Here is a 27,299-nt window from a genome sequence, read left to right on the forward strand (position 1 = left end):
ATTCATCGCCACAAAACAGCCGTGGAGGCCAAGTCATTGGGTATATTTAAAGCAGAGGTTGATAAGTTCTTGATTAGTCAGGGTGTCAAAGATTAGAAGGAGAAAGCAGGAGAATAGAGTTGAGGGGGATAATAAATCAGCCAATATTGAATGGTGGAGCAGACTCAATAGGCTGAGTAGGCTAATTCTGCTCTTGTGGCTTATGTGTCAACAAGATCATCTCTCATTCTTTTAAATTGCGGGAAGTTATAAGCCCATTCTTAGTTTTTCCTCATAAAACACAACCCTCCTCCCAGTGAACCTTCACTTCACTATCTGTAACACCAGTATATTAAGCAAGGAGAACAAAAAGTACTGCAGTTGTGGTCTCACCAAAGTCCCATAATTTGGTAACCAGAGTTCCCCAGTTTCCACTTGCATTCAGAGATAATGCTCCATTTGGCTTCTTATTTGCCCAGTGTGTTATTTGCTTACTGTATTTCTTCATGACGACTTCATCATTCTATGATTCTAACAATTTGGGACAGATGTCTGGACAATCTGGTGGAACAAAACCTGGAACTATATACAAAAGGATGAGAGGAAAATCCATAGTTGATCAGGAGTGATGAATTAGATAGCCTTGTACATTTTAAATACTTTATGGTGCCTTGGAAAACACCTCATCAGTTTTTGCCTACTAAATACTTCTTAAAATGTATTAATATAGGTCTAGGCAATTTGAACTCATCACACTTCCACAAACAATTAAAAAAACTACATTTTTCTTAAAAGTATTTGTCAATTTTAGCCAGAACATTCATATACATCTTGTACAGGTGGTTTATTTTCCACAAAGAAAAAAATAATTACATTTTTCTTCAGATGTTGAAAAAAGGTGAATTTCAAAGTTCAAAGTAAATTCATCATCGAAGTACATATATGTCATTCATTTTCTTGCAGGCATTCTCAGTAAATACAAAGAAACAAAATAGAATCAATGAAAAGCCGCACACAACAAAGATTGACAAACAACCAATGTACAAAAGACAGCACTGCAAATACAAAAAAATCAAAATAATAATAAATAAGCAATAAATATCAAGACCATGAGAATGCAGTGGACCTGAAAGTAAGTAGTTCATAGGCTGTACTGTGGAATCAGTTCAGTGTTGGGGTGAGTTAAGTTAACCCCTCTGGTTCAACAGCCTGACGGTCGAGGGGAAATAACTGTTCCTGAACCTGGTGGTGTGGGTCCTGAGGCTCCTGTTCCTCCTTCCTGATGGCATCAGCAAGAAGAGAGCATGACCTGTATGGTGGGGATCCTTGATGATGGATGCTGCTTTCCTGCGGCAGTGCTCCTTGTAGATGTGCTCAGTGGTGGGGAGGGCTTTACCTGTGCTGAAACGGGCTGTATCTACTACTTTTTGTAGGCTTTTCTGTTCAGGAGCATTGGTGTTTCCACACAAGGCCCTGACACAGCTAGTCAGTATGCTCTCCACTGTTCATCTGTAGAAGTTTGTCAAATTTCGGACGCCATGCTGAACCTTCGCAAACTTCTAAGAAAGTAAGAAAGTAAAGGTGTTGCTGTGTCTTCTTTGTAATGGCAGTTACAAAATACTGGAGGAACTCAGCAGGCCAAGCAGCATTTATGGAAAAGTACTGTGGACATTTCGGGCTGAAACCCTTCAGGGTTTTGTACTTTTTTTCCATTGATGTTGCCTGGCCTGCTGAGTTCCTCCAGCATTTTATGTGGTGTTGCTTGGATTTCCAGCATCTGCAGATCTTCTGTTTGTAATGGCAGTTACGTGTTGGACCCAGGGCAGATCCTCTGAAATGATAATGCTGAGGAATTTACACCTGCTGACCTCTGATCCCCTGATGAGGTTTGGCTCTGGTTTCACCCCCCTATAGAGTCAAAAATCAGCACTTTTGCTGATTTTGCTGACATTGGGTGAGAGGTTGTTGTTGTGGCACTATTCAGTCAGACTTTCAATCTCCCTCCCTATTCGTCACTACCTTTGATTCAGCCAACAACAGTGGATTCCCGGTAAACTTAAATATGGCATTGGAGCTGTGCTTAGACTCACAGTCTTAAGTATAAAGTGGGCAGGAGGCTAAGCTTACAGCCTTGTGATGCATCTGTGCAGATCAAGATTGTGGAGGAGATGTTGTTGCCAAACCCAACTGACTGGGGTCTACAAGTGAGGAAATTGAGGATCCAGTTGCACAAGGAGGTATTGAGCTTAAGTCTTGGAGCTTGTTGAGTAGTCAAAGAAGAGCATCTTGATGTATGCATCTTCACTGTCCAGATGTTCCAGGGTTGAGTGAAGAGACAATGAGATGGCATTAACTGTTGACTTGTCATGACCGTGGGCTAATTGGTACAGATCCAAGTCACTCCTCAGGCGGAGTTGTTTCATCACCAACTCCTTAAGGCACTCCATCATCATGGATGGAAGTGCTACTGGATGTAGTGTTTGATTTAGGTTACCACCGAAACATGCATATATATCTTGTACTGGTGGTTTATTTTCAAAGACACAGTGAGAAAATTTGAGGAAGATATCACATGGGACAAAGCTAAGCTAGTGCACTGCTGTAAATAATTCTTTGGGCGAACACAAAGTAACAAAAGATATGTTAATTTCTTGAGATTTTTCTACATTCTTCTGTATGATAAAAGATTTAGGGGTGTATGGGGTATCAGGGAGGGGTAGCACCTCTGGTGGGGGAACATGTCGCGTCTTTTTCAAGGTGGTTAGTCCACCTTTGGTCCCCACCTGGCAATCAATTCTCACCTGTGTCTCCCCGTAGCTGTTTGCATGCGACAGCGGCCACACCCCGGGCAACGGCTTTGACAAGCTGGCTAAACCAGGTGAGGGTAGCCGACTGGTCTCAAACCCTCAGTGAGATAGGGAGTTGTCTATCCCAGCATGTGAAGACAGACTCCGGCGGATTGAGCGAACGAGACCAATGGAAGGTCCAACGGTCAAGAAGGTGGTCTCTGCAAGCGTCGTGGAACATGTAGAGCAGGACAAGACACAGAAGACGTCCTGGTCATCCACTACGCTTAGTTCCATCTCCAGCCGTCTCAACTCTGTCTTGCCACTGGATCCAGATGGGAATTTGGAAGAGAGAGTGAGGCTGACGCTGCGCAACTCTCCCTCACTTAAATCTAAATCACGCGCTAGTCTCGATACCATCATAATGGTGTCGAGGTCCTCATCAACATCGACGATGGACGAACACACAAAAGATATGGGGAAAGGTGGGTGTATGAAGCTCGACTATAGCCCCATTGAATACTGCAGCAGGCCCAGGAGGCTAAGATGTGTTACCACTCTATCAATGTTGTCATCTGAAGTTAAGATACTATGGGATTACCAACAATTAGATAAAAGGCAAAATCCTACTCTGGATGCTGGATACACAAAATTAAAGCAGAGGATACTGGATATACTCAGCAATGCATTCAGCATCCACAGGGAGAGAAAAAGGTTTAGCCTTTCAGGTCAACAAGCTCTCATCAGAGCAATTTCACTCACCCTGCCCTGCTACTTGCTAGCTTGACAATTCCAGGCATTTTTCAGATTTCATAAGACACAAAGCAGAATTAGGCCACTTGGCCCATAGTCTGCTCTGCCATTCAATTATGGCTAACTTATTATCCCTCTCAACCCCATCCTTTTGCCTTCATCCCGTAGCCTTTGACACCCTTACTAATCAACAACCTATCAACCTCCACTCTAAATATACTTCGACTCAACAGCCACCCGTGGCAATGAATTCCACAGATTCACCTCCCTCTGGCTAAAGAAATTCCTCCTCATCTCCGTTTTAAAGGGACATTATTGTATTTTGAGATTGTGTCCTTTGGTCCTTGATTCTCTCACCATGATAACACCCTCCACATCCACTTTATCTAGGCCTTTCAATATTTGAGACATTTCAATGAGATTCCCCCTCATCTTCTAAACTCCAGTGATTACAGGGCCAAAGACATTAATCACTCCTCATACATTAATTCTTTAATTGTCGCGAACCTCCTCCGGACCCTCTCCAGTGCCTTCATATCCTTTTTCAGATAAGGGGCCCAAACTGCTCACAATATCATATGATATCTATCCACCTGAGCCATTTAGCCTGGGGCTGGTGACTCAGTTGGAGAAGATTTGAGTTGGTCAAAGAGCCATTTTTCTCCCTTCTCATCAATTCTAGTATAATTGGTTACGGAGCAGCCACTTTGTTTTTTGTACCCAAAATCATCCTGTTGTCTGCAACATCCTTTGAGATTATTAATCTTTAATTTCTTTAGTGTTATTCAGGTCACCAACCTGAAGCTGCTCCAAATTAAATAGCAAGATTAGAGGCTACTCTACATCTAGGGTTGGGTCGGGAAACGGAAAGACAAATCAATGGGGGCCGGTCCGCCCCTCTTTTTATCCTATCCCATGATACAGAGCAAAGCAGGCAAGTTCGCTGCTTTCTGCCGTCAGTGAACAGTGAAGAGGAATAGATTTATAAAAGAAGCTTATTTGACGTAATTTGGAACCAGTTTCTACAGACAGATACACAAACTCCTCCCCACCTCGACTCAGCCGTCGCTCTCAGTTTCAGTGGTGTCAAAAGAGACGGGAGGTCCGCCTGCCCTCCTCTCGCGAGATCTGCTGCCTGAGGTCACGGCTGACCTCCCCGCGGTCAAAGGGGAAACGGGCGAGCCGTCAGTCATTGTGACGTCACAGCTCGCCATCGGGGGCGGGGCACCCCCGCCTCTGGCACCCCCTCCCTCCCTGATGAAGGTGAGGGAGACCGATCATGGAGGGAGGAGGGGGAGTCGCTGAGGCAGCAACTGTGGGAGCTGAGGGGAGGTGGTCCCTTGGAGGACCAGGAGGATAGCAGGGGCGTCTCTCGCCACTGGGAATGAAACGTCCACATTGCCCCTCCTCACTCACACTCCTCAAGCGCCAGGGGTCCGAGGCCTGAGCATGGATAGGCAAGATGTTTAGAGCCGTGAATTGGTTTTGAAGTTTCTTTTTTGTCACTGGCGGGCGATGCTTGTGAAGGAGGTGTCTGTGTTGTGGGGGAAGAGACTTCCTCCCTCCCCCTTTAAATGTCTCTGATCGTTAGAGCATGCGGGCATAGTAATTTTTTTGCAATCCTGCAAAATTAACTGCGCAAACAACAAAACTAAAAGAATATTCAATGTCAACTTTTTGCATTGGTGCAAGTTGACGGTCTCATTCGAGTTGTGTCCAGCAGTTGGAGATAGGGGCGGCTGAATCAATTTATCTTACGTTGAATTGGTGGCTTAATGGTTTGTTTTTATTTTGCAGTGCCTACGATTGGTTGAGCGGAAGTAAAAGTTAATTCCATTTTCAAAAGGCCACCGTATTTCTTGAGAAGCAGGAGAACACTGATCGTGTCTTAAATATTAACATACTTCGCAAATGACGTAGCTTATTCAGTAAGTGCATTGGCTGATATCAATAGCAGATGAATATTTATTAAGAGAAAATCGAATATTTTCTGTTAGCACTAAACTGTAAATGTTGAATTCACTTTTCAGTGAAAATCTAATTAATATGAGCTGTTTCTGTACAATAGGGTTTCATGTAATTAACAATTCATAGTAAAGCATGATATTTAAATATATATCTATTTACTAATCAACAGTGAAAATTCCATGGGGGAAGTGTATGGTGTCAGAATCAGATAAGCTAGGAGGGTGGCAAGTTCACTTGTTCTGTACTGAGTGAGCTGACAGATGCAATAAAACTTTGTTGAGCTCAGCGCTGCAGGGCACACAAAATAGGATGCCGTTGTTATTTATCAATAACTATTCCAGACCAGATTGTTCTTGTCAGAAGCTTGCTGGGTCAGCTTCTTCCAGAGTTAACCTCCACATGATAATTAGAAACATTTGATTAAGCCATAGAAGAGAATGTTATAAGAGATGACGAGACATAAAATGCTGGAGGAACTCAGCAGGCTAGGCAGCATCTGTGGAAAAGAGTAAACAGTCAACGTTTTGGGCTGAGACCAGTCATTGGGGCTTGTAGAGCATGACGGGGCCAGGGTAGCTTTATCAACACAGAATGGAATTTTTAAAAACTATGTTATAACTAGATTATAAGGTCAGGGATGACAGTGAATAGACTTGGTGCATGAGGATATTGGCATCAAAGTTTTATAACGTACATTTCAGTAGAGAGCTGTAGAAAAATATGTCTTGCGCAAGTTCTTAGTTTTGTTTCATCAGCGTCTAGATCAAGAGGTCATCCTTCAAGTATTTCTTTTTATCAGGGTCGCTGTGCTCATGTGAATCACCAAGTATATCGGAGCTTCCATGTCTTTTCTGGTAAGTCAGCCCAAAGTTGTAATTGTAGCCTCCTGTTTGTCTAAGTGGTTGCCATAATAGTTAAAGTACTGGAACTAGTAATCAGTAGATCTAGATTTAACTATGTCTAATTAACAGACAATTAATATGCCTGGGGGCAAGTATCAAAAAGTTAATCTTGGGTTTTAACATGACATGAAACACACAGTGGATACCCAATCTGTATTTACGTCCTGTCGGAGCATCTTTGGAATTCAGTTAACTTAACAACCTGCAACCTTCTTAACTGTCCTGGCACATCACTCAATTATACCAAACTGCCATACAATATGTGTTAAGAATAATGACAAAGTCTTAATTCAAGCTACATTAGAGCAATGTTGGAGGCTGAGGACAAGGGTCAGAGTGGAACAGAGAATTAATATATTTGGCGACTAGTACCTAAAAGTGTATCTTGGATATTAGCATGATGTGATGCGCATAGTGGATTGTTCTGTTTGGATCCAATCCAGCAACCTGCCCAAGGGTCATAGGGGCACTTTTGTGTCTTTAGGGCTGGTGAAGTCTGGTGGCGCCCATCCCTCTCTAGGCTAGACCACAGCCGATGTCTTCCAACTTGGAGACTCGCTCTGGTCTCGAACACGTGGCCGTTGTAGTTTGTCAGGGAACTCATCCGCCCTGGCCAGTGGCTTCGTCAATGAGGCCCTTTGCCCAGTGGTGCTGTGTTAACACCACCTTCTCACTTCACTTAGCCCACCTGCTGAAGTGGTGTACCAGGGTGGGCTACTTGGAGGCAGATGTGAGAGATTTAGGAATGGATGAGGACCAGTGATGTCCATCCACCCTATTAGGTAGAGTGCAACTGCCAGACATCAAAGAAACTATCCAGAGCCCCTGACACCGTCAGTCTGCGTGGATACCCAATCTGTATTCGATCTTTGCAGTGGAGGCAGTTACATGAACTGTGGTTACCATTACGTTAGGAGACCAAACCTGGATCAATGAAGTGTGGAGCGGTATGTAAAAGGGTAACAATAAACTTATGAAAATAACTTGTCAATACATATGATTAAAAATGGAAGCAGCTTTCAGTAGACAGAACTAAGGATCAATACAAAGTTTTACTGTCCTCCATCCATCTCGGGTCAAGAAAGATCAGTTCGGAGAAGGACATAAAGATACGGAAGGCGCTGGTGTGGAGGGCTATGAACGACATGATGGAAATCTGGAAGTCGAACGTGACCAGAGGGCTTAAAAAGAGGATTTTCATAGCAGTCATAGAGTCCATTCTCACGTACGGATGCGAGACGTGGACACTCACCAAGACGATGCGGAAGTCTCTAGATGGTTGCTGTACATGAATACTTCGGATGGCTCTTGATGTGAGTTGGCAACAGCACATAACGAACGTAGAGCTCTGTAACAACCTACTGAAAATCGAGGCGAGAAGACTGCAACTGGCGGGGCACTGTCTACGCCACCCTGAGCTACCTGCCAGCCTAGTCATCATATGGGAGCCCAAGCACGGGAGGATGAACCCTGGGTGCCCTCCCAAGACCATGATCAACACGCTCCTAGAAGACAGCGGCACGGCTAATGTAGATGAACTGAACACACTGATGAGGGAGAGGGAGAAGTGGAGAGTCCGTCATCGTGCCTGACGTCAGCCCCCTAGGCCTGAGTCGACGTAGTAGTAGTAGTATCAGTATCCATCTGTGGACAATCAAATATCTAAATGGAGTAGGAGACTCCTTGCCTCTCTTCCTGCATGATAATGAGTCAAGCATAGTTTTTGCTCGATCTTTTGTGGACATTGTTGACAAGTAACTATTTATTGTCCTGAACCTGAGTACCATTGCGAACGTGCTGTTGAGACAGTTTCTGTCCTGCTGAAGGAACTTGCACAGTTCTGAAGTGAAGGCAGTTCCAGAATTTAGCAAGGTGAAGGAGCAGTCATGTATTTCCAATGTATATTGCAGGTGATGGTATTCCAGGGTCCTTGCTGTCCTTGTCCTCGGTAGCTGAAGTTATGGGGTGGGTGGGGGGGGGGTGTCAGTGTAGCCGAAGTAAATAACTGCAGTGAACTTTGCGTATGGTACAGACAGCTCAACGGTGGCAAATGGAATGAATGGTTTGGATGGTGAATGGGTCACCAAACAAATTGATTGTCTTGAACAAGAGCTGCTTGTGACCTGTTGAAGCTCACCCATCTGGGTTGATTGCTGAGTAAATACTCCTTATTTATGCCTAGGAGATCGTGGAAAGGCTTTGCAAGTATGTTATTCATGCAGATCAGCCACAGGATTTGTGCTGATCATGGCTTTTTGGCAATGGCATCACTGTTGAATGTCATAGGTAGTTGGTCTCACTCTGTGTTGGGTTATTATCTGAAACAAGTGTGAATGTTATTTCCACTTAAAACCCTTTGAATATTGACCATACATGCAGGTATGGTCTACTTCAGACAAGATAGAAGATCATAAAGGAAGTAGCTGAAAATAGTTGAGTTTAGAGCTTTGCTCTCACAAACTCCTACAGTGACGTCCTGGGCTGGGCTGATGGAACCGCAACAATCTCCATCTCATGAAGTGCAGTTAACAGATTTACCAAGGTGATCTGTGCTTGTGAACAAAGGTCATCTTGGTGACGAGAGTCACTCTTCCCTCACCTCTGGAATGGACTCTTTGGTCCATGCTGACAAATGCTGTAGTGAGGTCTGGGTCTTAGTGGTTCTAACAAAAGACAAACTGGGAATTGGTGAGGGAGTTATTGATGAGAATGTGCTTGATAGCAGTGTCAATAATCCTTTCCAGCACTTTGTTGATGTTTAAGAGTACTCTTTGGGAAGTGCCTTTTGTGAACAGGATACCAGTATCACTTTGGCTGGAGGCATGGTGGGATTTGGAGGCAAGGTCTTCAGTATAATGGTCTGGATATTGTCTGGACTTATACAGCCTTTGTTCTCAGCTGTTTCTTGATAAATGAAGACTGGCTTCTGTGATCTTGTTGGGATGGGGGGAATGTGAAGAGATAAATGGAAGACTAAAGTATTTGCATTCATTTTTACACCAAGGACATTTCACCTTTGCTTTATTTTGAAGTCCTTGACACTGCTGAAGCCAGCCAGTAGTTTGATTTGCTCTACTGTAGACTGGTTACAGCAAGAGTTGTGGTGCGAGCTGTCCATTTATCTAAATTGTTCAACAGAAGTACAGCATTTGCAGCTATCTAAGTATATGGTTACTCCATAGCATATTTTCTATTTAAAAACATGGATAAATCAAATATGGCCAATTCCTAACAACCATCAGTTAATCTTTCATTAACAGAAAAGTAACAAGAAGCTTATTGCCTGTATTGTCAAATGGTATTTTCTCTCTGATAATCTTCACATAACTCAGTTTTGGTTCTGCCAAGACTACTTCACTCTAGATCTCATTTACAGCCTTCCTTCAAGTGTGGACAAGAGAACTGAGTTACAAAGATCAGGAAAGAGTGATTGTCCATGATGTTTGAGGCAATTTTGACCAATGTGGCAGCAAATAGCCATTACAATCTGAAGTCAATAGAATCAAGGAGTAAGTTTTTGTTGCCTACGTCAAACATAGCATAAAGAGTGTTAAGATGTCATCTCATCCCAGAATATTATGGCTGGAGTTTCTCAGGTCAGTGTGAAGGTTAGAAGTGGTGATACTCATTTCCATCACAACCTTGCAGGAGATGAACAATGTAGCAATAACTGCACAGCTTTCAAGTTTGGACTGAACTGTGGCAAATAACACTCATTCTCTATTTCTGTGTTGTTGACTACCTCTGTCAAGGAGATTAAGAAAACTATCTAAGCTGACTTCCCCACCATCGTACATTGTTAGTGACCAGAAACAGAACTGGACTGGTAATGTGAGTAGTTTGATTGAGTCATGGTGTCATGTAGCAAGGATCTCTCTTCCTGACCCCTTTGCCATTTCACCATTAATTGAATTGAATTGACTTTATTTCTTACTACCTTCACATACAGTGGCATGCAAAAGTTTGGGCACCCCGGTCAAAATTTCTGTTACTGTGAATAGCTAAGCGAGTAAAAGATGAACTGATTTCCAAAAGGGATAAAGTTAAAGATGACACATTTCTTTAATATTTTAAGCAAGATTACTTTTTTATTTCCATCTTTTACTGTTTCAAAATAACAAAAAAAGGAAAAATATCCGAAGAAAAAGGTTGGGCACCCTGCATGGTAGTACTTGGTAACACCCCCTTTGGCAAGTATCACAGCTTATAAACGCTTTTTGTAGCCAGCGAAATTCTGCACCCTCTTTTCTCCAAACATACCTTTGCTCATTGCGGCCAAAAAGTTCTATTTTAACTTCGTCAGTCCACAGGACTTGTTTCCAAAATGCATCAGGCTTGTTCAGATGTTCCTTTGAACCTTTTGAATAGAACTTTTTGGCTGCAATGAGCAAAGATATGTTTGGAGAAAAAAGGGTGTAGAATTTCATGAAAAGAACCCCTCTCCAACTGTTAAGCACGGGGGTGGATCGATCATGCTTTGGGCTTGTGTTGCAGCCAGTGGCACAGGGAACATTTACTGGTAGAGGGAAGAATGAATTCAATTAAATACTAGCAAATTCTGAAAACGAACATCACACCGTCTGTAAAAAAGCCAAAGATGAAAAGAGGATGGCTTCTACAACAGGATAATGAACCTAAACACACCTCAAAATCCACAATGGACTACCTCAGGAGGTGCAAGCTGAAAGTTTTGCCATGGCCCTCACAGTCCCCCAACCTAAACATCATCGAAAATCTGTGGATAGACCTCAAAAGAGCAGTGCATGCAAGACGGCCCAAGAATCTCACAGAACTAGAAGCGTTTTGCAAAGAAGAATGGGCGAAAATCCCCCAAACAAGAATTGAAAGACTCTTAGCTGGCTACAAAAAGCAATTACAAGCTGTGATACTTACCAAAGGGGGTGTTACTAAGTACTGTCATGCAGGGTGCCCAAACTTTTGCTTCGGGCCCTTTTCCTTTTTTGTTGTTTTGAAACTAAAAGATGGAAATAAAAAAGTTTTCTTGCTTAAAGTACTAAAGAAATGTGTCATCTTTAACTTTATGCCTTTTGAAAATCTGTTCATCTTTTACTGGCTTAACTATTCACAGTAACAGAAATTTTGACCGGGGTGCCCAAACTTTTGCATGCCACTGCATATGAGTAAAAACCTTTAAGTTACATCTCCATCTAAATGTGTAGTCATAGTAATTTATAATAAATAGAACAGTCAATGTAACATAGAATTACACTCAAATCAGCGTGAGTTAATCAGTCTGATGGCCTGGTGGAAGAAGCTGTCTCGAAGACTGTTGGCGGTACCGTTTCCCGGATGGTAGCAGCTGGAATAGATTGTGGTTGGGTTGACTCGGGCCCCCAATGATCCTACAGATCCTTTTTTCACACCTGTCTTTGTAAATGTCCTGAATCATGGGAAGTTCATAACTACAGATGTGCTGGGCTGTCTGCAACACTCTCTGCAGAATCCTGCGATTAGAGGAGGTATAGTTCCCATACCAGGAAGTGATGCAGCTAGTCAAGATGCTCTCAATTGTGCCCCTGTAGAAAGTTCTTAGGACTTGGGGTCCCATACCAAACTTCCTCAACCATCTGAGGTGAAAGAGGTGCTGTTGTGCCTTTTTCACCACACAGCTGGTGTGTACAGACCACGTGATATCCTTGGTGATGTAGGAATATGGGGAGAAATTTTTTTTTAAACTGATGAATGTAACCAGTGGTGTTCAGTATGGAATCAGTAGGCTAAAGGGTTTGTTTATGTGTGTTTTTTCTCTCTGATTCCCAATCACGTTTATGGAATTGCTAATCTTTGGTGCAGTTTATAGTAATTGATGTATCCAGCCCCAGTTTAACTTCCATTATCTATGTTCCTGGACCTCCACTGACTGTGCACACATCATTTTTGCATGTACTTGACAGTCACTGACCACAGATCTGGGTTTAAAAGCGCCAATTTCTCCACTTATTCCCCACCACCTTTTCTCCATTGTCCCAATTATTTCATGGTGTGTCTCTCCTTTTCAGGAACAGAGTATGAACACCATGTGTGAGTGTGCGCACTGGCTCTGCCTAAAATATCCACTGTAGGTCTAATGTAGCAAATCAATGCTTTCAATAAATTGCATCTTGAGTGTCAATCATGTGCAGATTTACAAACATTTGTAGATTTAACCATTTGATTTGTCTAAATCATTAATGTATATTTTGAAAAGCGTATTTCCAACACTTATCTTTGTAGAACACAGTCACCCACATTTTACCACTGAAAGTTAGCCAGCCTTTAATCCCACTTGTAGCTTTCAGTGCTGAAGTCAGCTGGTAATCCATCTTGGATATTAGGAACACACCTCCTGCCCTTGCCTCTCTGCGCACTCATCTAAGGCAGGGGTCCCCAACCTATTTTGCACCGCAGACCGGTTTAATATTGACAATATTCCTGCGGACCTGCCGACTGGGGGGGTGGGGGGGAGTTGTTCAAGTCGGGTTAAACTCACCTCAACATGCCTTTTACAGTTAGGGTTGCCAACTTCCTCACTCCCAAATAAGGGACAAAAGTAGCAGTCAAATCCCGGGACACTTCACCCCAGGAAAGACTACCATGACGATGAAGCCTTGCGCGGGCACCTGTGTGCGCATGCGCGTACGTGCCGATTTTTTTCCACACATCAGTTTTGCCTTCATCTTTCCCACTATACTGTACATAGATTATTTCTACTTTATATAGGCTGTGTATTTATCATATCATTCCTGCTTTCACTATATGTTAGTGTTATTTTCAGTTTTATGTGTTACTTGGTATGATTTGGTAGGTTATTTTTTGGGTCTGGGAGCGCTCAAAAATTTTTCCCATGTAAATTAATGGTAATTGCTTCTTCACGTCATGCCATTTCGGCACTAAGGTTTCATAGGAACGCTCTACCTTAGCGGGGGAAATACGGGACAAGTGCGGTCCCGTATGGGACAAACCAATTTAGCCCAGTACACGGGATGTCCTGGCAAGTACTGGACAGTTGTCAACCCTATGTTCAAGTTCAACACTGCGTGACAGGGAATGAGGAAAGGTGCAGCTGACTCATATTGTTTCCTTACGGCCCGGTAGCACATGCTTTGCGGCCCGGTGGTTGGGGACCGCTGATCTAAGGTTTAATTACATTAAGCTTGCATTCTCCATTTTCACACAATCTCCTTGATCCCCTACCATTAGGCATGAAGTATCATAGCATTTAGACAGGGACTGTTAAGATGCAAAACAACTCTCTATCTCCAGGGCGTAGGACTACTAAGCCCCTCGCAGGTCTCAACGCTTATAAAGCGCCGGTAGTGTTACAGTGTTTACTTTTTAACTTGTGTCATAAATGCACTTTATGCAAAATGTCAATTTTCTGGAATATATTTTATTAATTGTTAATTGATTTGTGGTAAATTTACTTTCTGAGTTTATATAGTGCATTGTAAAAGTATTTAGCCCCCACCCCTTTGTTCACATAGATAAGTACACGTTCACAATCCCTTATCAGAAATTCTGAAAGCTCTGAAAACTGAAGTTTTTTGCGCCATAGCTGATGTCACTCAGGTGTGACGTGGCAGCACTAGCAGAGGCCGCCAGACGTCAGTTGTGGCTCAGCGCTCGTACTGTTTACATGTGCATTTGCTGTTCGCTGATATTTTGTGTTCACTGTTGACTTTGTGTTTAATTTCACTGTGTAAATGTCAAAAAGAGCTGCAGATACTCCTATGGGTAACAACGAGAAAAAGAGAGGGAAGCATTTATCATTACCAATAACACAGAAAGTGGAGTTATTGCAGAAGCTTGATCGTGGTGTAGCTTATGAGGACACTCAGTCCTCATTTATTGTCATTTAGAAATGCATGCATGCATTAAGAAATGACACAATTTACATAGCATTTACATTGTATTAGGTATTATAAGTAATCTTGAGATGACTTAAAGTATACAGGAGGATGTGCATAGGTCTGGAGCTCCGCTCAGTCCTAAAGTCCGCCACACTGAGACAGGTTAAATAAGGGACTCGAGCATACGTGTTTTTTGGTATCTGCGGGAGGTCCCAGAACCAATAAGGAGGGATTCTGAAATCCAAAAAATTCTGAATTCCGAAATGCAACTGGCCCCAAGGATTTCGGATAAGGGATTGTGGACCTGTATTACAACCAGGGATTCTGATCAACTTAACTGAGAGTTTTTTATTCTGGTTCTGGTGTGCGACAGCTCCTGGTAGTTAAAAAGCTAAGAAATCCAACTAAAAGCATCACTAAAAATACTTCTAGTATCTGAGGTAACTTGTTAAATTATTGACGCAAACTGTGAAGGGATGAGTGATAGTGAGGCAAATTCAGTTGATGATGTAGTGCAGAATCATTGCAGAGGGAGTCTGATGCCCGTACAACAACTGCAATCGCTCGAAATCTGGGCCTGGAGTGAGTTGCTGGGTGTTGTGGTCGAGGTCCCGAATCCTTTGCTGTGCCCTGTTCCTAGAGCGAGATACAATTCACTATTTAGACCATTTAAATGCTGGCCCAGATCAGAGGTGAGAGCCAATTTTGCTCGCTCTCCACGATCTTCACTACTCTCTCCCTGGAGCCTTTTGGTGTTCTGCTGTTGGGTTAGTTTAAACGCCGCCACATGAAAAGACAGTGTTGGTCGGGACGAGAGCCGATTTTGCTTGTTCTCTGGTGCTGAGGCTATGAAGACTACCCCGGCAGCTGTGCTGCGTGCCTGCTAATATGATGAACTGATAAGTGAGGCTTTGGGCCTAGTCCGGGGTTTGGATCTGAGGACTCAATTTTGATTCGGAATGCTGTTGTTCGCTTCATTTGTTTGCATGATTTTTTTTCTCTTGCGCATTGACTGTTGGTCTTTATTGTTATTTTTATTCTTTTTTTTCTTTAATTGGGTTCTTTTGGGTTTCTTTGTGGCTACCTGAGCAACCTGAGCAACCTGAGCAAGAAAATCTCAAGATGGTATAATTTATACATTCTTTGATAATAAATGAATCTTGAATCTTCTTTGCAAATCACATGCTCTTTTTTTCACAGTACAGCCCAAAAAAACATGGAAAATTTTAAAACATGAAAAAAATAAAAATTCAAAAACTGAAATGTCGGCAGTTCAAAAGTATTCATCATCCTTCGCTCAGCACTTAGTTGAACCACCTCTGGCAGCTATTTCAGCCAGTATTCTTAGATAAGTCTCTGTTAGCTTTGCACAATGTGATGGAGCAAGATTTTCCCTTTCCTCCTTGCAAAGTTGGTCAAGCTGTGCCAGGTTAGTTGGGGAGCAGCAGTGGACAGCAATCATGAGGTCTTGTCAAGGATGTTTGATTGATCAGGACTCTGACTGGGCCACTCAAGGACATCTTTGTTTGAGTCCACTCTATGGTTGCTCTCACAGTATGCTTTGGGTCCAAAGTGAGACTAAACCATAAAAATAGTTGTGGGGGCTGAATCTTTTTCAAGGTACTATTGTGCACTTCGGTCCAGAAGAACATTGTTTTGTTTGTCTATGTACATGTATGTAGTTGAATGACAATCAACTAGAACTTGAACTTGATTTTTTTTTCTCTTAATCTCTCTTAAGGACTGTTCCTGCATTTCACAGACAGAAATAGAACCAATTGACACTGGGAACCAGGTAGATGGTAAAGACAGTCATCATCCGGTGAGTTATAACTTCAATATGATGTTAGTGGATAAGGGTAACATGTTCCAGTGATAGTAGTGAGAAGGATTAGTCTTTACATTTGATAATTTGGCATGCTGTTTTTTTTTGTAAAGTAATGATGACTTCTGAGTGCTGCTAAATATGTTTGTGTTACCGTACAACTGAGCTGAGGAGTGCTAGACTGAGCAAAATAATTTCAGTTTGCACAACAATTCTGCCAGGTTTGGAATGGATCCATACTTGTATGGATCAAAAGAATGAATATATTTTGAGGGAGATAAACTTGGGCAGAAGCTTTCCCTCCAAGACTGATTGTGCTTTATAAGCAACATCGTGTCATTTATTGATACTGCAGAAAAATTACAAGATAGACTATTCATTTTTTGAATTATAATGTAAAGTTTCACTTAGTTCTGATGGTAACATTGGATGGCAAGGATGTCGGCATATTGGGAAAAATATGAACTTATTTTCTTTATTTGAAATTTGTCTATGCACTTGACTTAAAGTACTTCTATAAGTAGAATCTTTGCAGTGAATATATTTCAAAAGTCACATTGCAGTCAGTTTAAAACATAGCTTTTAACCTTGCAAAATTGTTGGTGGGTATGTCAGTTGTTGGAATTGGTTGCAAATTCTTGGTCGCAAATTGTCAGAATTGTAACTTACAGCTAGTAGGTCTCTGCTTCTCAGATTGGTTTTGTATTGGATACCTACTTGAAGGGAAATTTGTTGGAATTATTTGAAGAAATAATAAGCAGGATAGACAGGGGAATCGGTGGATGTTGTGTCCTTGGATTTTCAGAAGGCCTTTGACAAGGTGCCGCATATGAAGTTGCTTAGCAACATAGGAGTCCATGATATTACAGGGGAGGTACGAGCAGGGATAGAGGGAGAGGTAGTGTTGAGGAAGCAGGAGGATTCAGAACGACAGGCTGATTTGGAGAATGGGAATAGAAGTGGCAGATAGAATACAGTGTCAGGAAGTATATGGTCATGCACTTTGGTAGAAGAAATAAAAGTGTAGACTATTTTCTAAGCAGGAAGAAAATTCAGAAATCAGCAGTGCAGAGGGACGTGAGAGCTCTCATACAGGATTCCCTAATGGTTAACTTGCAGGTTGAGTTGGTGGCGAGGAAGGCAAATGCAATGTTTCAATAGGTGCATTTAATGTCAGAGAAATGTATACAATATACATCCTGAAATACTTTTTCTTCACAAACATCCACAAAAAATGAATGACAGTTAAAATGTTAGAAAAACCCCCCAGCTCCTCCTTCCCATGCACAAGCAGCAGCAAGGCAACACCCCCCCCCACCTCCCAACAGCAAAAAGCAACACCACCTTCCACCAAGCACTCACACGTACAGCCAGCATCAATAAAGACACAGACTTGCAGTAGCCCAAAAGCTATTCATTCACCTGGTAATTTGACATACTCTCTCCCATTTCATTCGGCTCTCTCTCTTCCTAATAAGGGAAAAAGAGATGTCCCCATTTCACGGCAAGAGAGAGTCAGTCTGTTGCATTGCTTTTTCCAAGCTCTGCTCCCAGAGACTCAGCACCAGAAAGGCGCAGCTCTCTGGACACACAACCCCCGGCAGCTAACCTGCTGCTTCCGATATTCCGTGTTCTCCCGTGACGCTTCAGTAAGGAGCACTGGCCTAGAATCAGCATGTCTCCAGAGCCATGAAAATTAAGAGCCCTGAAGGTGTGCTCACTTCCCTTGGGATCAAAAAGTGGCCAGTTGTGAGGCCCTGAGAGTGGGTCCCATTCCTGCAAAGAACTGAAATCAGAGTGTAACTCCAGGTCAGGATCTTCAAAAGAATCTTGAAGAGGAAAAAAAGAGATATCAAAGATAGAAATGTTTGGTCCACTTATCTAAGAAAGGATGTGCTAACATTGGAGAGGGTTCAGAGAAAGTTCACGAGAATGATTCCGGGAATGGAAGAGTTATCATATGAGGAGTGGTTGGTTTGGCCTGTACTTGCCGGAATTTAAAATAAAATGTGGAGGTATCTAATTGAAACCTATCGAATGTTGAAAGGCCTAGATCGATTGGTTGTGGAGAGGATGTTTCCCATATTGGGGGAGTCTAGGACCTGAGGGCACAGCCTCAGAATAGAGGGATGTTCATTTAGAATGGAGATTTGGAGGATTTTCTTTAGCCAGAGGGTGGCGAATCTGGAATTTGTTGCTACAGGTGGCTGTGGAGGCCAGGTATTTGGGCGTATTTAAGTTGGAGGAAGATGGGTTCTTGATTAGTAAGGGCATGAAAGGTTACGGGGAGAAGGCAGGTGAATGGGGTTGAGAGAGAAATGGATCAGCCGTGTTGAAATGGCGGAACAGAGTCACTGGGCCGAATGGCCTAATTCTGCTCCTCTGTCTTATGGTCTTATTGGTTATTGAGTGAAAGACTCACTGCTTCAACTTCAATACCTTAAACAGAAAATATAGCTGCTTTACAGATTTTGATAAATTCAGTGATCTTTATGCAAATAAACTGTCTGAAGGTTAAGTATCAGGTCTTTTTTTAACTTGATCAGCTCTGCACTCTTCCTGCAATCTGCCTGGCAATGGTGCTTATTTCTAATGTTTAACAATTTGATCCATACTAAAAAAAGACACTATTTTAGTTGCTATCATTTTTCTTCTTGAACTGAACAGATGTTCATCTGTTATTATGTTTCCTTTTCTTCTACACAGAAAAATGGATTTTACACATGTTCCCAGAGATCCCAGCAAGAAGATAAGATGATATACACAACCAATGCCAGTCACTATGAGCTTTTATGTGAACTAGGTAAAAACACTTACTAAATTAGAGTTATTTGATAATGGCCTCATAAGACATTAAGAACAGTCGGCCATCTCGCCTGTTGGGCCTGCTCTGCCATTCAATAAGATCATGGCTGATCTGACCATGGACTCATCTCCACCTACCTCCCTTTTCCCCCTAACCCTCAATTCCTCTACTATGCAAAAATTTATCCAACCTTGTCTTAAATATATCTACTGAGGTAGCCTCCACTGCTTCATTGGGCAGAGAATTCCACAGATTCACCACCACCTGGGAAAAGCCGTTCCTCCTCAGTCTCCGTCCTAAATCTACTCCCCCGAATCTTGAGGCTACGCCCCCTAGTTCTAGTCTCACCTATCAGTGGGAATAACTTCTTGCCTCTGTCTTATCTATCCCTTTCATAATTTTATATGTTTCTATAAGATCTCCTCTCATTCTTCTGAATTCCATAAAGTGCAGTCCCAGGCGACTCCGTCTCTGTTCGTAGTCTAATCCCCTCATCTCTAGAATCAACTTGGTGAACCTCCTCTGCACAGCCTCCAATCCAGTATATCCTTTAAGTAAGGAGACCAGAACTGCACACAGTACTCCAGGTGCAGCCTCACCAGTACCCTATCCAGTTGCAGCATAGCCTCCCTGTTCTTAAATTCAATCCCTCTAACAATGAGGCGTTCATCCTTTACAAATGTCCTGTTGAATAAAGCAACAGCTCACTCATCTCAGCAGCTGGTTTTTATTCTGAAGACATTAATCCTTGTTTGTTGGTTGATTGTTTTCAGTATTTCTCAACTACTTAAATAATTCCATTTTAGAATTATGATACTTTTTGGAAAATGCATTGCAAATCCACATACGTGAAATAATTACACCTGTTTTCAAATACTAGAAAGGTTTTACTTTGATTTCAAGTACCAACTGTCCTCTTCAGGTTGTGGAGTTGATTTCTGCTGTTTACAGTGTCCTTTGCATCTTCCGTTGTTAAGAGTTTTCAGCTGACAGTTAACAGAGTATTGACAACACTGCTACCAAGCTTTGAGTAATAGGCAGGGTGGGTAGGTAGCCTTTTTCCCAGAGGAGATACATTATGTCAAGTACTATAGGGCATAGATTTAAGGTGATATGGGGCAAGTTTAATGGAGATTTGTGAGGTGATTTTTTTCTTTACTCAGAGAGTGGTAGGTTCCCAGAACACACTGCAGAGGGAGGTGGTAAAAGCAGACACTGGCAGCATGTAGGAAACATTCAGACAGACAGACAAATAGGTAGAAAGTAAAAAGATATGAAACATGATGGGGTTAGTCAGATTGGTAACATAGAACATAAAGTGGGCTGAAGGGCCTGTTCCTTTGCTGTACAGTTCTTTCAATGTTTTGTGTTCTAGTCTGTTCACAACAGATACCCTAATGTTCATAGTTTGCAATGGATTTCTATTAAATTTGTGAAGAATGCCTGGTTTTCTTTTTGGTTGAAGGTTTCTGAAGTCAAGAAGAGCTTCAGTTCAGTCTTCCTTTCCAGTTAAAATTATTCTTCAGCTCATTTATATTTACACAACACCTTCCATGTTCACTGGAATATTAGTATATTGTTGTGAGATCTTGCATATAAGGGGATAGCTTAAGTCTTAATGTCTCTCAAAGCAACTCTTCTGCTGGAACAGTCCAGTACTGGTTTGTCAGGCAGGTATGTCTCAGAGATTTTAATCTGGTTAGGACATGAGTTCATAATAGTGACTGCTCTCATAGTATTATCTGTGAGTGTTCCAGTAACTTGCATTTACATATTTGACCATACTTGCTTTGCAATTGACAGAAATCCATTAGAACTTGAAATATTCAAGTTTTGAACTAACTTAAGAGACTCCTTTATTCCCTACATTCTTACTGTACTTTTCATTTAACTGAGCTATTTTCCCATTGGCTTTAATAAGACAGTGATTGCTGGAAATTCAATAATTGGCTTGATATTTATTTATTTTCTATGTTAGGAAAGAGTTTTAGTAATTTAACCACAGTGAACCTGGCCAAGCACATCCCATCTGGAAACATGGTGGTTGTCAAACGCACAAATATGGACACCTGTTCTGAAGAAAACCTGTCCTCTTTGCAGGTCAGTATAGTAAATATGTAATAAGCAGAATCTTTTTTAAATGTATACAATTTTAATTGAGCTAGTAGTTTTTAAATATTGTCAAAATGCTATAGAGATAGCTTGACATACTTTCTCAAATAGTGTTGCTATCTTTCCATCAAAGAAATGATCCCTTGAATCTTACCATATACCAGTTTACTTGTGAACATTCACATTAGATGCTGTTAATTTATTTGACCCTGACATGCATCACAGCTGCAGTGTGGAGTTATCTACACATGTACGTCAAAACACTGGGATATGCATTATGCAGACTATGAAATTACATTGTCCACAAACATTTCCCCATGAAAAGAACGGAAAAGTAAGAAGAAATGGATAACTGAAGATATAATACAATTGATGCAACAAAAACAGACCATCAAACTAAGAGACAGCGAAGAATACAAACAATTTGATAAGACAGTAAAAAGAAAATGCAGAGAAGCTAAAGACAGATGGCTAAATGAGAAATGCTCAGAGATAGAAATGCTACAAATCCATAACTCTGGAACAAAGTTGATGCACAATAAGATTAAAGAACTAACGGGCAAATTACCTTGCTCAGCAAGTCGATGCATCAAGGCAAAAGATGGCAGCTTAATTATGAACAAAGAGGAAATCCTAAACAGTTAGACAGAATATATAAAAGAACTTTTTGAAGACCAAAGAGGAGAAAGACTGAACATAAAGAAGAATCTTGAAGGACCCGGCATTCTAAAATCAGAAATTCAAGCAGCCATAAATAAAACAAAACATAACAGAGCAACTGGTCCAGACAACATCGCTGTTGAAATGATACTGGCCTTAGAAGATTTTGGAATAGAGAAAATAACAGAAATAGCAAATGAAATCTATGATCGTGGGGAGATACCTGATGATTTAAGTAAATCAGTGTTCATCACACTTCCAAAGAAAGAGGGAGCAACAGAATGTGAGTTACATCGTACAAAAAGCCTGATGAGCCACGTGGCAAAAATTATTTTCAGAGTAATCATGATGAGAGCAAGACACTGTATAAAACCAGAAATCAGTAAAGAACAATGCGGCTTTGTGGAAAACACTGGAACCAGAAATGCAATTTTCATGCTACGGATGATCCGTGAACGAGCCATCCAGGTACAAAAAGAGATCTACCTATGTTTCATTGACTATACAAAAGCTTTTGACACTGTCAGATAGCAAGATCTTCTGGAAATGCTTCAAGATCGTGACATAGATGGGAAAGATGTACGTTTCTTAAGAAACTTATACTGGGACCAGACAGCATCCATCAGAACAGAAGGAGAAGTGAGTGAGTATGTGAATATCATGAGAGGAGTCAGGCAAGGTTGTGTCTTTTCACCAGACTTATTCAACCTGTATAGTGAAAATATCTTGAGAAGTATCAAAGACATCAAAGGATTCACAATTGGAGGCCATAATATAAATAACATCAGATATGCTGATGACATCGTGCTAATAGCTGACTCAGAAACAAAACTTCAAGAGCTACTCACTATAGTGACAACAGAAAATAATCACAGAGGCCTCTCAATCAACACCAAGAAGAGAGAAAGCACGGTCATCTCCAGAAAGACAAACATCCCACAATGCGTGATCAAGATCGGAAATACAAACATCAAACAAGTCAACAAATTCAAATATCTTGGCAGCCTAATAACAAGTAATGGCAGGTGCGACACAGATATTAAATACAGAATAGCAATGGCGAAAGAAGCTTTCCAAAAAATGAGGACCATATCAACAGACAGAAAGATGAGCACGTACACTAAAAACAGAATACTGCAGTGCTACCTTTATTCTATCCTGACTTATGGAAGTGAATGCTGGACCATTTCTCCAGCAATGGAAAAGAGACTAGAAGCTGAATTATGGTTCTACAGGAGAATGTTAAAAATATCATGGACCACACACACATCAAATGAAAAAGTTCTCAGAAGAGCCCAAGCAGTTCGATCACTCATACCAACAATAAGAGAAAGCCAACTCAGATTCCTAGGACACATCATGCGGAAAGATGAACTAGAAAAACTCATACTCCCTGGAAAGATTGAGGGGAGTAAACCTAGAGGAAGACCTCAGTTTATGTACATCAAAAGCATAGCCAGGTAGCTACACATCGAAAAAATAGAAGTCATCCAAAAAACGAAGGATAGATCTATATGGAAAACCATGGTCACCAAAGTCCGTATCGGATATGGTACCTGCACAGACAGACAGACAAACATTTCATGGTCAGTGAAGTACTTTTTAAGAAAAATGGATAGTCACTTTCTTGTACTTGTTCCTTGAGCCCAGTTCCTATGACAGTAATGTAATTGTGACCAGATTATGTGTAAATGTTGCATGAAGAATAAATATCACTTTCCAACTCTCTTGCAAAGTTCCATTTGATAGGAAAGTTGGCACCTAACACCACAGAGTACTCTCTGAGCTTTTGACTGAGTCTTGATTTCTATACTTATGCCTCAAAAGTAGCACTTGCAGACATCCCACCTCTCCCGGAAGTTCCGGGAGTCTCCCGCATATTGATAGCGACTCCCTGATGCCCGGAAATTGTATACAATATCCGGGAAATCGATTTTTTTGAGAGGGAGAGGGAGAGTGAGAGTGAGCATCCTGATTGGTCTGTCTTCGTGCTAAGTAGACCTATCAGTTTTCTCTGTGGGCGGGCTTTACAGTCGACCTCAAAAATAATGACAGTGTTGTTCGCTGCACTGTTTGCAACAGTGACTTTTCTATTGCCCATGGTGGGTTAAAATGTAAAAGACATGTTGAGGTGAGTTTAACAGGTATCATTCGTTTATTAGCATGGCTAACGTTATTTAAACCAGCTGGCTAGCTCCTAAGGAGCTACTCTATTGAAGTCCTACATGATGAGGCCGAACTCCCTGTAGACTTGCTTAAAGTTGTAATAGAATAAGCATGATAATATAAATATAAGTACATATTTTAATGTCACATTTTCTGCATATACCCAACTTGGATTACAGATTAGAGAAAATCACTAAACGAAGTATTACATACACACTTGGAGGTCGACTGGGGGGTTGGAGATACGGGGTTGCAAGGGGCGGGGGTGCTACCTCCCTGAAATGAGCTTTTGCAGGGTGGGACATCCGCACCTGGGGAGGATGCCTTATGAGAGTAGGTTGAGTGAACTTGGCCTTTTCTCCTTGGAGTGACGGAGGATGAGAGGTGACCTGATAGAGGTGTACAAGGTAATGAGAGGCATTGATCGTGTGGATAGTCAGAGGCTTTTTCCCAGGGCTGAAATGGCTAGCATGAGAGGGCATAGTTTTAAGGTGCTTGGAAGTAGGTATGGAGGAGATGTCACGGTTAAGTTTTTTACGCAGAGAGTGGTGAGTGTGTGGAATGGGTTGCCCACGGCAGTGAAGGAGGCAGAAACAATAGGATCTTTTAAGAGACTCCTGGATAGGTAGATGGAGCTTAGAAAAATAGAGGGCTATGGGTAAGCCTAGGTAGTTCTAAGGTAAGAACATGTTCGGCACAGCTTTGTGGGCCGAAGGGCCTGTATTGTGCTATAGGTTTTCTGTGTTTCTATAACTTGCTTCTTGGAGGAAGAACAGTTGCCTGCTGAGGGATGGATGAATGTAGAAGGTAGCTATATGACAATCCATCTTGATAGAAATTAATTTTGGAAAAGACCATTGTGTTTCAAGTCTGTCCTACTGTGTTCATTAAGTACACTGATAATTAAGTACACTTTCCTGCTTCATCTTTAGTTCCTGATTCTCTAGGAGCCCCCAAGGATAATATCAAACTCAAATTTATGTCGAGTTTTCTATGGTCCTCTGGGGTAGGGAATGCCAAGGAACCGCATCCCAATGTAATGAAATTTATTCTCAACCTCATCCTAAGTGCTCAGTCCCTTCTAAGGATATTCTGCTGTCTTGATCAAGACTCCTGCAAGAGGAAACATCAACTGCGAACAGAACAACTGGAGCAAGAGTTCCTTCAACTTGATTTCTTAATCCTTTGCGATAAAAGATAGTTTGATGCCTTAGTTGTTCACTTTACTTGGCAATTAACTTTGAATTTTCTGCAGAAAGAACATCAACATTTACTAGTATTCTACTGTTATTTGATTAAGTGCAGCAAAGCACAATTAATGTTTTCACATGAAGATTTTTCATTGGAGTGATTAAAGAATATTTAAGATTTTGTTGTGAGATTTGAACTGTTGTCACTGATGTGGACACCTTGCCATGCAGTCTCATCAGTATTTCACCACGATGATGGATGCAAAATATTTGTTTAATGTACTGTACTTCAATCAGTTTATCATTTGACAATTCTTTTGACTCTGCCCTGGAGACACCTTTCTATATGTCTTGCTATCAACTCTCATTCCATTTCTTCATTTTTTTGGTCATCTTATGGCACCCAATGCTCATTCTTGTTCAGTTGAATCCATTCTGGCACACCAGCTGATGCCCAAGCTAAATCCAGGAAAACACCAGTTATTCCTGTCTACCCCACATTGTGTCAAAGAGTTAGAGATTAGTAACTTTTAAGAAAAAATTAAAAAGAGTAACCAAAGAGGAACAATTGCTGGCATTTTCAGGAAGAATGGGACGTGCGTTTCATGTGTGAGATGACGTACTGTAATGTATTTGTTTTCGTGAACGTATCCTTATCTGGAGAATTTGTGCTTTGCTTTCAGAATGAGCTGCTTATCTGGCAGTTTCTCCGGCATCCAAACATCCTGCCACATCCAGCCGTCTTTGCAGAAGGTAGTGAGCTATGGGTCATCCTGGCATTCACAGCCTATGGTAAGGTAAAACCCATACAGGGACCTTCATCTGTTGTATTATACTCTTTACATTTAATGCTTTCTAATGAATGTGTGCCTCTTTAGCTTGCTTTTTTGACCTTATCTAGGCTCTGCCAGCAGCCTGCTGAAGTTGTATTTTACTGAAGGCATGAGTGAAAGTTTAATGGCACATATTTTTTATGGAGTCCTGAAGGCCTTGGATTATATTCACCAAATGGGATGCATTCACAGGTAAATTTGGATATTAAGCTAAGCTATTTTTTCTTCGATCCTTGTTTTCTTGAATTTATCGTGTTATTTGTTGATCACACTTTGCTTTCTAAAAATTACAAGAATCAACCTCTTGATGTTGTTTAACCTCGTGTTTATTTCTGAATCTGTCATTATACCAAATCTGCTGCGTTGCATTTGATTTGTTTAAAGTCGAGATGTGATTATAAACAGAATCTAAAAGCAAGTCAAATTGTACCTCTTATTGTCGTTAAAATTGCAAAGAGAACTCTATGATGAGTTAAGGCAATGGTGTACACATGCTAAATTGTATCCTCTCTCTCCTTAAAAGGAATAATTGATGAGATTTTATGTCCAACAACGACAAGCTCTTTTTTAAAAATAGTATCTAGAGGCATATAGAAATTTGAAAGAATTTAAGGTATTAAATGTAGGGAGGTGCAATGCAATCTGGGGAATTTGGCTTGTATTGTTAGTAATGTTAGTGCATTTATTCAATCAGCCATTTCCCTACTACAACAGTGTAAACATTACTGATTTTTCATGATCCAGATTAAATGAATATTAGTGTTAGCATGTATACACATAATTTCTGGGTTGCCTTCTAGTTTTCTTGTCAGTTGTAAAAGTATACAATCCCTCAGTGCTCCATTTGTTATACTGCTTTGCATTAAATAGATTGAGTGTTCGTTTTCAATATTTATGATGCTTTAATACAACCATGAAACCTTAAGAAAACTTCTTTTCGTTTGAGGCTTGCATTGAGCTAATGCGTTAAAGGATTAAACATTGTTTTAAAATATTTTTCTATAATTCCATTGCATTAGCTCAGTGAGAAGTGCATCAGTACAGTCTTATTTAGCTTTTCCATTAACAAATTAATTTTTACTGGTGTTGTCTTGAAATTGAATGGTTTGGAGTCAATTTGAATCTAGTCAAATTTAGAAGAGACTAGAGACCGATTCAACCTTCCCATTTTGTCAGGTACTCAAATAAGGATCAATCAATTCCCTATCTTGAGTGAGATTAGGTCTGGAAAGTTTATTCAAAATACTTTCCCAGCTGAGACAAACTGAGTTCTGTGTTTTTTTTCCTTCAACAGGAGTGTTAGACCAAGCCATATACTTATTTCTGGGGAGGGACATATTTATCTGTCTGGTCTGCATGGTCTCTGCAGCATGATCAGCGACGGACAAAGGCTAAGAGTTGTATATGATTTTCCAGAATTCAGCGCTTCTGTTCTGCCTTGGTTAAGCCCAGAAGTTCTCCAACAGGTA

At 41.2% G+C, this 27,299-nt stretch overlaps 1 protein-coding gene across 1 annotated transcript in view; it reads left to right on the forward strand.

The window, feature by feature from the left end:
* Positions 1-4,655: 4,655 nt before the first annotated feature.
* The window catches only part of stradb (STE20 related adaptor beta), a 46,523-nt gene continuing 23,879 nt past the window's right edge, over positions 4,656-27,299 (forward strand). Inside the window, exons 1-9 of the mRNA XM_063051660.1 lie at positions 4,656-4,781; positions 5,316-5,446; positions 6,286-6,340; positions 15,980-16,060; positions 18,770-18,866; positions 20,848-20,969; positions 25,681-25,789; positions 25,899-26,022; positions 27,125-27,296. Of these exons, the coding sequence (XP_062907730.1) occupies positions 6,329-6,340; positions 15,980-16,060; positions 18,770-18,866; positions 20,848-20,969; positions 25,681-25,789; positions 25,899-26,022; positions 27,125-27,296 (717 nt within the window). The 5' untranslated portion in view covers positions 4,656-4,781; positions 5,316-5,446; positions 6,286-6,328. The remainder of the gene's footprint in view (positions 4,782-5,315; positions 5,447-6,285; positions 6,341-15,979; positions 16,061-18,769; positions 18,867-20,847; positions 20,970-25,680; positions 25,790-25,898; positions 26,023-27,124; positions 27,297-27,299) is intronic.

Source organism: Mobula hypostoma, chromosome 6 (genome assembly GCF_963921235.1).
Source record: "Mobula hypostoma chromosome 6, sMobHyp1.1, whole genome shotgun sequence".
Lineage (NCBI taxonomy): Eukaryota > Metazoa > Chordata > Chondrichthyes > Myliobatiformes > Myliobatidae > Mobula > Mobula hypostoma.